The sequence below is a fragment of the Cherax quadricarinatus genome, chromosome 60 (assembly GCF_038502225.1).
Source record: "Cherax quadricarinatus isolate ZL_2023a chromosome 60, ASM3850222v1, whole genome shotgun sequence".
NCBI classification, from domain to species: Eukaryota; Metazoa; Arthropoda; class Malacostraca; order Decapoda; family Parastacidae; genus Cherax; species Cherax quadricarinatus.
Genome location: NC_091351.1, coordinates 10,826,294 through 10,838,328, shown reverse-complemented (window position 1 = coordinate 10,838,328; position 12,035 = coordinate 10,826,294). Strand labels below are relative to the sequence as shown.

Below are 12,035 nucleotides of genomic sequence, written 5' to 3'. Positions count from 1 at the left end.
CATGGTTGAGCAATCCTCAGCACAATATAAAGTAATGAAATTGAGACATCATTAGTACTTTTTGTGTAGCTTTTGAGTAACTGGTAGGTATTAAGTATAATTTGTCTGGTTAATTTTGGGTGATGAGGAGATTTCTAAGTAGGGTCTTAAATTGATTTGCAGGCTGGAGTCCTTTAGTGTGTTCTGGTAATGAATTCCAGATCTTCGGGCCCTTAACGAGAATAGCATTTTTGCACAGGGAGAGATGGACACAAGGGATATCAGAGAGTGATTTGTGTCTTGTATTATGGTTGTGTGTTCTGTCGTAGTTTTCAAGGAGTTAGAGAGGAGGGTTTATATTTGAGTGTAGTGTTCTGTGTATGTAGTAGGCACAATAATAAATGTGGATGTTTTGTATATTAAGTAAGTTAAGATTCTTGAAAAGCAGAGGAGTATGCTGTCTATTACATGGGTTTGTAATCAATCGCACTGCAGCTTTTTGTTGGGCTATTAAATGATTAAGGTGATTTGCTGTGGTTGAGCCCCATGCACAAATACCATAGGTGAGGTAAGGGTAGATGAGACAGTGGTTTAGAGCAAGAAGAGCTAATCGAGGTACATAGTACCGTATCTTTGAGAGGATGCCTACTGTTTTGGAGAATTTCTTGGATATTTGCTGTATGTGAGTTTGGAATTTGAGATTGCAGTCTAGGTGGAGACCTAGAAATTTGCCATCTGTGTCTTGATATGGGTGAACCATTTATCAGTATGTTTAGCTGTACATTTGAAGCTCTGTTTCCAAATAGAAAGTAATAAGTATTAAGTTCCTAGGTAGTAGGTTGGTAGACAGCAACCACCCAGGGAGGTACTACCATCCTGCCAAGTGAGTGTAAAACGAAAGCCTGTAATTGTTTTACATGATGGTAGGATTGCTGGTGTCCTTTTTTCTGTCTCATAAACATGCAAGATTTCAGGTACGTCTTGCTACTTCTACTTACACTTAGGTCACACTACACATGCATGTACAAGCATATATATGTATATTTACACATCCCTCTGGGTTTTCTTCTATTTTCTTTCTAGTTCTTGTTCTTGTTTATTTCCTCTTATCTCCATGGGGAAGTGGAACAGAATTCTTCCTCCGTAAGCCATACGTGTTGTAAGAGGCGACTAAAATGCCGGAAGCAAGGGGCTAGTAACCCCTTCTCCCATATAAATTATTAAATTTAAAAAGAGAAACTTTTGCTTTTCTTTTTGGGCCACCCTGCCTTGGTGGGATACGGCCGGTTTGTTAAAAAAAAAAAAAAGAAAAAAAAAAGAAAAAAAAAAAAAACATACAAGATTTCAGGTATACCTTGCTACTTCTACTTATACTTAGGTCACACTACACATACATGTACAAGCATATATATACACACCCCTCTGGGGTTTCTTCTATTTTCTTTCTAGTTCTTGTTCTTGCGTGTTGCAAGAGGCGACTAAAATGCCGGGAGCAAGGGGCTAGTAACCCCTTCTCCTGTATAAATTACTAAATTTTAAAAGAGAAACTTTTCTTTTTCTTTTTGGGCCACCCTGCCTCGGTGGGATACGGCCGGTTTGTTGAAAAAAAAAAAATATATACAAGGTATACAAGCCTAGCTGACATCAATGACATACTCCTGTTATACTCTTGTTATGCAGAGCATTTTGGGCAAATTAGGTCAGTTTTGTCCCAGGATGTGACCCACATCTGGTGGCCTGGTGGTTAAGAGTAGAAACATTGGACGTGTTTCTTTCCACCTGTTGTCTATGTTCCCCATCAGTAAAATGGGTACCTGGGTGTTAGTCGACTGGTGTGGGTCGCATCCTGGGACACTGACCTAAGGAGGCCTGGTCACAGACTGGGCCGCGGGGGCGTTGATCCCCGGAACTCTCTCCAGATAAACTCCAGATAAACATAAGTCGACTAACACCTATGTACTCATTTTACTAATGGGTGAACATGGACAACCGGTGTATGGAAACACGTCCAATGTTTCCACCCCTTCACTGGGTATCAAACCCTGACCCTCACCATGTGAAGCGAGAGTTTTTGCCACCAGGCCACGGGGCACCTAAACAGTTCAATGACTTACTGTTAACTATTACTTTTATGACAATCATTATACATTTGTTCTTTAATATAGTTAGTGATGCAGTAAAGTTCCCAGAGTGAATTGTAATGTAAAGAAGTTACTAACCAGCAACAGCAAATCTAAAGAACAGCTATAATTACCCTATTTTTCTAGCACACACCCCATTTTCCACCTGGGTTGGCAACCCAAAGGAGGAAACACATTAACCATTACTCATTTACTAGTTGTCTTGCCAGAAGTGCATGGACATCACCATTCAGAAGACTATAAATCATAACATTCATGCCTCTCCTGCAAAGTGCAGAAACTGCACTCCCACTTCCAGAACTCAAGTCTGGCTAAAAGTTTTTTCTAAGTCCATTCATGGATATAACTTTGCTCACATTTCATAAATATGTCATCCCCATAAACCACATCTCTCTACTCACTTCTAAGCATGCAGGATTTACCTCCAATGTCATCACTGCTCTAACACTCTTACTTTATCTTCCCTCCCTGCTGACAGCCCTGCCTTTGATGCAGACTCCATCTTTGACAGCAACAGAGTTATTACAGAACCTTTGATTGTACTTATTTAGCACTCCTCTCCACCCTTACTAACTCTACCTCTGTTATACTCTCCACCCTTGCTAGTGTCAAATAAAGCATACTACACAGTTCATACATCCTACCATGCAGTGCTGTAATAATAATAAGTCCTAGGTAGTAGGTTGGTTGACAGCAACCACCCAGGGAGGTACTACTGTCCTGCCAATCAAATGTAAAGCAGAAACCTGTAATTGTTTTACATGATGGTAGGATTGATGGAGTCTTTTTTTTCTGTCTCATAAACATGCAACATTTAAGGAACATCTTGCTACTTCTATTTACATTTAGGTCACACTACACATGGATATACAAGCATATATATACACACCCCTCTGCGTTTTCTTCTATTTTCTTACTAGTTCTTGTTCTTGTTTCCTCTTATCTCCATGGGAATGTGGAACAAAATTCTTCCTCTGTAAGCCATGCATGTCGTAAGAGGTGGCTAAAATGCCGGGAGAGAGGGGCTAGTAATCTCTTCTCCTGTATACATTACTAAATTTATAAAGAGAATGTTTCATTTTTCTTTTTAGGTCACCCTGCCTTGGTGGGATACAGCCAGTTTGTTGAAAAAAAAGAAAATAATAATAATAATAATCACTTATAATAATAATAATAATCACTTCTGTTTTGCCACTGTATATCTTTCTTTCAACGCACCAGCCGTATCCCACTGAGGTGGGGTGGCCCAAAAGGAAAAACAAAAGTTTCTCTTTTTAAATTTAGTAGTATATACAGAAGGGGTTACTAGCCCCTTGCTCCTGGCATTTTAGTTGCCTCTTACGACACGCATAGCTTACGGAGGAAGAATTCTGTTCCACTTCCCCATGGGGACCACTGTATATATTGTTCCTTATTCAAGTGTGTCACTTGAGTCTTATTCATCAACACTAAACATAGCATTAACTTCAATTCTTAATTCTCATAGAAAGTTGATAATTCAACATTGAATGAACTTGTTTATATTGTTCAAATTTCCAATACAATTTTAATTTGTATTTAATATTAAAACCATGTCATATACCTGCTGGAATATTATAAACAAACTTCTCTAGTTTGAAACAAGATAATTTACCTCATTCAAATGATTAATCAAATCTAATGATTCTTCAAGCTTGAATTTTGGTAGAGTAACTTCCACTTCATCTTTTGGTAGATTTTTATCAATTTTACTAAAATCTACATTGGCTAGATTAGCCTCAACCTCTGCTAGTCCATCACGTTTGTCAGGCAACACAAATACCATGCTCAGCCTTGACCCCTGCAAAGATACAGTGAGAATTATACACCTGTGAACTTGACTACAAGTGAATTAATGAGTTCATCTTAAAATAATATGTAGACTAATGCCAAATGTTAAATTATTGTGATTCATCTGAATAAAGAAACTGACTCTCAACATAAGCTGTGAAGAAACAACCTACAAAAATGTAGAATGAGTTTAGTGCAAGTTTATTTACAAGTACAATAGCAAAAAAGCCATTTTTTCTCCATCTCCCATTCACTTCTCAGAGTAAAGATGTAAAGACTAGAAAGAAACTAGCCAAAAGGATACCTGAAATTTTTTCAATGGTTGAACAACAGAATAGGATACAAGACAAGACAGTAAATGTTACAACCACTAAAATTTAAAGAAAATTATATGATAGATTCAACACTGAAGATGGGACATTTGATGCATAGATCTGTAACTGTAGCTATAAATAGGTAATCGGAATTAATTTTTTTTTTCAACACGCCGGTCATCTCCCACCGAAACAGGGTGACCCAAAACAGGAAAGAAACACTTTCACCATCATTCAACACTGTCACCATCATTCACACATAATCACTGTCTTTGCAGAGGTGCCCAGATATAACAGTTTAGATGTAACTCCAAATAGCCAATATTCCAAACCCCTCCTTTAAAGTGCAGGCATTGTAATTTCCACCTGCAGGTGGAAATTACAATACCCCCTACCTTCAAAATTACATCCAATTTTTCTTTACCTAACTCATTTGATATCCTCATCACCTTACTCTTATCTATGTTCACTTTCAACTTTCTTTACACACCCTCCAAATCTAGTCCACCAACCTTTGCAACTTCTCTTTAGTCTCCCAAAAGCACAGTATCATCAACAAAAAGTTAGTGACAACTCTCATTTTGTACGTATCTGATTCCCCATAATTTAATTTCACCCCTCTCCCTAACACACTAGCATTTACTTCTTTTACAACTCCATCTTGAAATATGTTAAACAACCATGGTGACATTATACATCCCTGTCTAAGGCCTACTTTTACTGGAAAGTAAACTCCCTCTCTCCTACACACTACCCTGAGCCTCACTATTCTCGTAAAAACTCTTTACAGAATTTAATAACTTACTACCTATTCCATAAACTTGCAACATCTAGCACATTGCTCCCCTATCCACCCTATTATATGCCTTTTCTAAATCCATAAATGCAATGAAAACATCCCTACTTGTATGTAAATATTGTTCACTTGTATGCTTCAACATAAACACCTTATCTACACATCCCCTACCCATTCTAAAGCCTTCTTGTTCATCTGCTATCCTGCTCTCTGTCTTACCTCTAATTCTTTCAATAATTACCCTACCATACACTTTACCTGGTATGCTCAATAAACTTCTTCCCCTATAATTTTTACAAATTCTTTTGTCCCCCTTTCCCTTTATATAAAGGAATTATACATGCTCTCTGCCAGTCCCTATGTACCTTCCCCTCTTCCAAACATTTATTGAACAAAAGTACCAACCACTCTAACACTATATATCCCCCCCTTGCTTTTAACATTTATGTCATGATTCCATCAGTTCCAGCTGCTTTACTTCCTTTCATTCTATGTAATGCCTCGCATACCTCCCCACACTCACATCTGGCTCTTCTTCACTCCTAAAAGCTGTTATACCTCCCTGGCAAATGCATGAAATTACTGCTTCCTTCTCTTCATCAACGTTGAACAGTTCCTCAAAATATTCCTGCAATCTTCCCAATATACTTCCAACTTCCCATCTACTAACTTCCCTATTCTGTTTTTAACTTTTAAATACATACATTCCCTAGGCTTTTTTAACCTATTTATCTCACTAAAATTTTTTTCTTATTCTCAGCAATTAATATACACTAGACCGTCATTTAGCATGAGTTTATTTGGCATGATTCGGGTATAGCACGACTGAAGAATTGTGGCACAATTTTATGTAACACATTGTAAAATTAATTTAACACGTTCAGTTTGTGGGAAGGAAAAAATATTCTCTTTTCCTCAAGTGGCTGCCTTGTTATGGAACAGCTGGGGAAACCTCCCACCATTTCCTGCCACCCTCCAACACCACCCCACCATCCCAGCGTTCGTAATTCATGTGTGTCCAGTCTTTCTCTGCTTCAAGCTAGCTGTGTTTGTGAATTGTGTTATGATCTTTTAATTACTATATCTTGTATCTGCCAAGCAATCATGACACCCAGTAGCAATACCAGTGTTGCTGAAAGTGGCAAGAAAAGGTATAAGCATTTAAGTCTTAGAATTAATGAAAAAACAAAGATACATGTATTAGACAAGAGATAACCTGTAGCCGAAATGAAGTGTTACTTTGTACACAGAAAAAGAGGTAGACATGAGTTTGTGTGACTGACTGACTGACTGAATGATTGACTGACTGACTTACTGAATGACTTGACTGACTGAATGACTTAACTGACTTATTGAATGACTTGACTGACTTACTGAATGACTTGACTGATTTACTGAATGACTTGACTAACTTACTGAATGATTTGACTGACTTACTGAATGACTTGACTGGCTTACTGAATGATTTGACTGACTGACTTAAAGTTAACTCTCCAGTACAACCATCGACTTCAGTACCAGAACCTCTACCATCCACCTCAGCCCAGTAAAGTCACAGCATAACTCTCCACTCTCTTCACAATCATCCACAAACACCAACACCCATAATTTAAGGTAAGAAATACTATTATTTCTATTATATCTGTAGTCTTAAGCAGTAAAAAAACATAATGCCTCACAACAATGAACTACAATTACATATTCACTTTTATTTTTGTAAGATGTGGAGACCTAAAAAAAGTTGTTTGGCTTTTTTGAGGCTCTCAGAAACGTAACCCTATTTTTCCCATAAGTTCTTCAGTTAATCTAACACGATTTTACTAACACGGCATTTTCAGGAACGTAACTACCGTGTTAAATGACAGTCTACTGTAGTATCTTATTTTTGGAATTAGTTTTGCACTTTTCATTGTAATGCTGTGACTACTGCACTAAATGGATATGACTTAGAGAAATTTGCTAGTTAATAGTCCATTGCTCTCCAAGTGTTTTATCCACTTTTCCATAATGACTTTTTTCAGTCACTACAGTGCCTGTTGGCAAAACAAGCCTGAAAATGACTGAATAGACCAAAACATGGAAAGACAACAGATGAGACAGCATAAATACAAAACAGTGGGAAAACTAAGAAGGTTGCATATATGTATCAGAGTCAATACCAGTTCAACCCAAAATGTTACAAAAATCAGCCATACTGGACAGAAAAAGAGTACTCACATCAGTCACTCTACAAGGAAACAGAGCTGTACTTAACAGAAAAAAGAATACTGAGCACACAAAGATGAGTGGAAGCACTGCCAAACTTACTAACAATTTCACCACTATTAAATTTACTAACAAAATCATCAGTACAGATCAACACAAATAGATTAACCTTTGTCTTTGTGTGACTTTGTAAATGGTCCAAGTCGGACCAAAACGTCATCGTAAGCTTCTCTCTTTTATGTGCGGGTTATTTGTGTAACAAAAGGTATAAAAACTAAGATGAAATATAAAATTCCATACATAACTTAGATCTACACAAAAACACATGGTAAGTTTGCAACCTTTACAAAAACTCACTACAATTCTATCACAATTCCAGTGATGCACTGGAATGCAACATCCCCACACATCCTTCAGAGCAAGGAGCTTTTATACAGCAATACTGGTTATGTCTGAAGATTATTTATTCTGCCATTGCTTGCCATCATAACAATTACTAACCTTATAGTCCATTGCAAGAATTGTTGCCTTAAGGTTTGCATTGTGCAGCATGCAAAAGTCTTTCTTAATGTGCATCATTGGCACCTTGACGTTCTTACTCCCTGTTATCCAAAACTCTCCGTCACGGGTAGCAGATTCCCTGAACTGATTCTCCCAGAGCCCCTTAAAGTACACTGCATTTACCAAGACCATCCTTGTCAAATTATTAAGGACTCCTGAAATGTAAGAAAAAGTTAATAGCAGTAATAAATCTCTCAAAAGTTTAGTGCTCTATATATAACATACACACACACAAAAGAAACTCATAGCATTTTTAATCCTTTGACTGTCGCAACCCCCAATCCTGAGGTGTCTCCTGGTGTCGCAAAATTTCAAAAAAAAAAAAAAAAAAAAAAAAAAAAAAAAAAAAAAAAAAAAAAAATCTTATGAAATGATAGAGAATCTTTTCCCGATTGCAAAGACACCAAAAAAAACGAAATTTGATGGAAAACTGACGGAATTACGCTCTCGCGAAGTTAGCGACCTCGGTGATATTTACAAATCGGCGATTTCGCCCACTTTGAGCCCTATTTTCGGCTAATTCCATTATTCCAGTCAACCGAACTTATAGCTATTTCTTCAGAACTCCATTTTTTCCATCGATTGAGTACAAGAAACTGCCCATTTACAGATTTCAACTACCCAATAACATGGTCAGAAATTTGCAATTTGGCCAATTTCACAAAAATTAAAAAATATGACAATTTCAAAATAAGGACAAGAATGAACAATGCAGACATTCCTGGCTCTAAAATAACATTTTCTTTGTTCATCAGTCATGTCTCCAGACCCCTGTGATATTACTCTTGCTTTTTATTTTGAAATTTTATTCAAACAAAAAATAGAAGATTTACTGATATGCAGACTACTGCAATACTGTAATAATTGTAAAAATTACATCAACCCATTCATGACTGCATATTAGAATGGCTATTTGGACATTTATTGGAAAATGACATCATTTGTTTACTTTTGAACATCGGCAAAAATCAAACATTTCCTGTACTTTGTGCTCCATTTCCAGGTTCTTTTTATAGTAAAATTAATCAAAATCACCTCTATTTCTATAACATAGTTTCCATTCTATCAAATGAGACCAAGAAAACGAGAATACAACCACAAATGCTATACGAAAATAGACCACAAAGTCGGCATATTAATTAAAAAAAACGGTCGAAGTTTTTCTTTTCTCATTATGCACTGTGTGCTCCAGGATTTTTTTTATATGGTGCACACTGACCACACAGATCCATTCTCTCACATGTGGGCCTACCAGCTTTCTCCTGCCTGATCTGAAGCTGCTAGAATTTATGAGTATATATACGTCAAACATGGTACCTCGTAAACGTATATATACGGCCACGACAGTCAAAGGGTTAATGATATCTGAGCAGCATTAAACTGCAAGAAAATGTTTAATAAAATCTTACAATTGTTCTACCACAATCAATTTACTGGTCTTGTTTTTCAGCTGTTATATAACACACTAAGTAAATTTATACACCAGTTTATACACATTATGTGACAGATTAACAGAGATCAAACAAAAAAGAGTGGGATGGGTGAACAGCATATTCCTAGACTAATATTTTTTGTGGTGACCCGAAGAGTACTGCTTGATAAATAAGTGAAGGAAACTCACATAAAATGAAAGGAACAGTATTTTTTTTTTTTTTTTTTTATCACACCGGCCGATTCCCACCAAGGCAGGGTGGCCCGAAAAAGAAAAACTTTCACCATCATTTACTCCATCACTGTCTTGCCAGAAGGGTGCTTTACACTACAGTTTTTAAACTGCAACATTAACACCCCTCCTTCAGAGTGCAGGCACTGTACTTCCCATCTCCAGGACTCAAGTCCGGCCTGCCGGTTTCCCTGAATCCCTTCATAAATGTTACTTTGCTCACACTCCAACAGCACGTCAAGCATTAAAAACCATTTGTCTCCATTCACTCCTATCAAACACGCTCACGCATGCCTGCTGGAAGTCCAAGCCCCTCGCACACAAAACCTCCTTTACCCCCTTCCTCCAACCCTTCCTAGGCCGACCCCTACCCCGCCTTCCTTCCACTACAGACTGATACACTCTTGAAGTCATTCTGTTTCGCTCCATTCTCTCTACATGTCCGAACCACCTCAACAACCCTTCCTCAGCCCTCTGGACAACAGTTTTGGTAATCCCGCACCTCCTCCTAACTTCCAAACTACGAATTCTCTGCATTATATTCACACCACACATTGCCCTCAGACATGACATCTCCACTGCCTCCAGCCTTCTCCTCGCTGCAACATTCATCACCCACGCTTCACACCCACATAAGAGCGTTGGTAAAACTATACTCTCATACATTCCCCTCTTTGCCTCCAAGGACAAAGTTCTTTGTCTCCACAGACTCCTAAGTGCACCACTCACTCTTTTTCCCTCATCAATTCTATGATTCACCTCATCTTTCATAGACCCATCCGCTGACACGTCCACTCCCAAATATCTGAATACGTTCACCTCCTCCATACTCTCTCCCTCCAATCTGATATTCAATCTTTCATCACCTAATCTTTTTGTTATCCTCATAACCTTACTCTTTCCTGTATTCACCTTTAATTTTCTTCTTTTGCACACCCTACCAAATTCATCCACCAATCTCTGCAACTTCTCTTCAGAATCTCCCAAGAGCACAGTGTCATCAGCAAAGAGCAGCTGTGACAACTCCCACTTTGTGTGTGATTCTTTATCTTTTAACTCCACGCCTCTTGCCAAGACCCTCGCATTTACTTCTCTTACAACCCCATCTATAAATATATTAAACAACCACGGTGACATCACACATCCTTGTCTAAGGCCTACTTTTACTGGGAAAAAATTTCCCTCTTTCCTACATACTCTAACTTGAGCCTCACTATCCTCGTAAAAACTCTTCACTGCTTTCAGTAACCTACCTCCTACACCATACACTTGCAACATCTGCCACATTGCCCCCCTATCCACCCTGTCATACGCCTTTTCCAAATCCATAAATGCCACAAAGACTTCTTTAGCCTTATCTAAATACTGTTCACTTATATGTTTCACTGTAAACACCTGGTCCACACACCCCCTACCTTTCCTAAAGCCTCCTTGTTCATCTGCTATCCTATTCTCCGTCTTACTCTTAATTCTTTCAATTATAACTCTACCATACACTTTACCAGGTACACTCAACAGACTTATCCCCCTATAATTTTTGCACTCTCTTTTATCCCCTTTGCCTTTATACAAAGGAACTATGCATGCTCTCTGCCAATCCCTAGGTACCTTACCCTCTTCCATACATTTATTAAATAATTGCACCAACCACTCCAAAACTATATCCCCACCTGCTTTTAACATTTCTATCTTTATCCCATCAATCCCGGCTGCCTTACCCCCTTTCATTTTACCTACTGCCTCACGAACTTCCCCCACACTCACAACTGGCTCTTCCTCACTCCTACAAGATGTTATTCCTCCTTGCCCTATACACGAAATCACAGCTTCCCTATCTTCATCAACATTTAACAATTCCTCAAAATATTCCTTCCATCTTCCCAATACCTCTAACTCTCCATTTAATAACTCTCCTCTCCTATTTTTAACTGACAAATCCATTTGTTCTCTAGGCTTTCTTAACTTGTTAATCTCACTCCAAAACTTTTTCTTATTTTCAACAAAATTTGTTGATAACATCTCACCCACTCTCTCATTTGCTCTCTTTTTACATTGCTTCACCACTCTCTTAACTTCTCTCTTTTTCTCCATATACTCTTCCCTCCTTGCATCACTTCTACTTTGTAAAAACTTCTCATATGCTAACTTTTTCTCCCTTACTACTCTTTACATCATCATTCCACCAATCGCTCCTCTTCCCTCCTGCACCCACTTTCCTGTAACCACAAACTTCTGCTGAACACTCTAACACTACATTTTTAAACCTACCCCATACCTCTTCAACCCCATTGCCTATGCTCTCATTAGCCCATCTATCCTCCAATAGCTGTTTATATCTTACCCTAACTGCCTCCTCTTTTAGTTTATAAACCTTCACCTCTCTCTTCCCTGATGCTTCTATTCTCCTTGTATCCCATCTACCTTTTACTCTCAGTGTAGCTACAACTAGAAAGTGATCTGATATATCTGTGGCCCCTCTATAAACATGTACATCCTGAAGTCTACTCAACAGTCTTTTATCTACCAATACATAATCCAACAAACTACTGTCATTTCGCCCTACATCA

The 12,035-nt window shown here is 38.1% G+C and overlaps 1 protein-coding gene across 6 annotated transcripts in view; it reads right to left on the bottom strand.

The window, feature by feature from the left end:
• The window catches only part of LOC128694432 (serpin B6), a 139,972-nt gene that overhangs the window by 52,417 nt on the left and 75,520 nt on the right, over positions 1–12,035 (bottom strand). For all 6 annotated transcript variants that reach the window (XM_070097931.1, XM_053784539.2, XM_053784540.2 and 3 more), the window contains exons 5-6: positions 7,746–7,960; positions 3,754–3,939 (exon numbers count right to left, since the gene is read on the bottom strand). In XM_070097931.1, the coding sequence (XP_069954032.1) occupies positions 3,754–3,939; positions 7,746–7,960 (401 nt within the window). The remainder of the gene's footprint in view (positions 1–3,753; positions 3,940–7,745; positions 7,961–12,035) is intronic.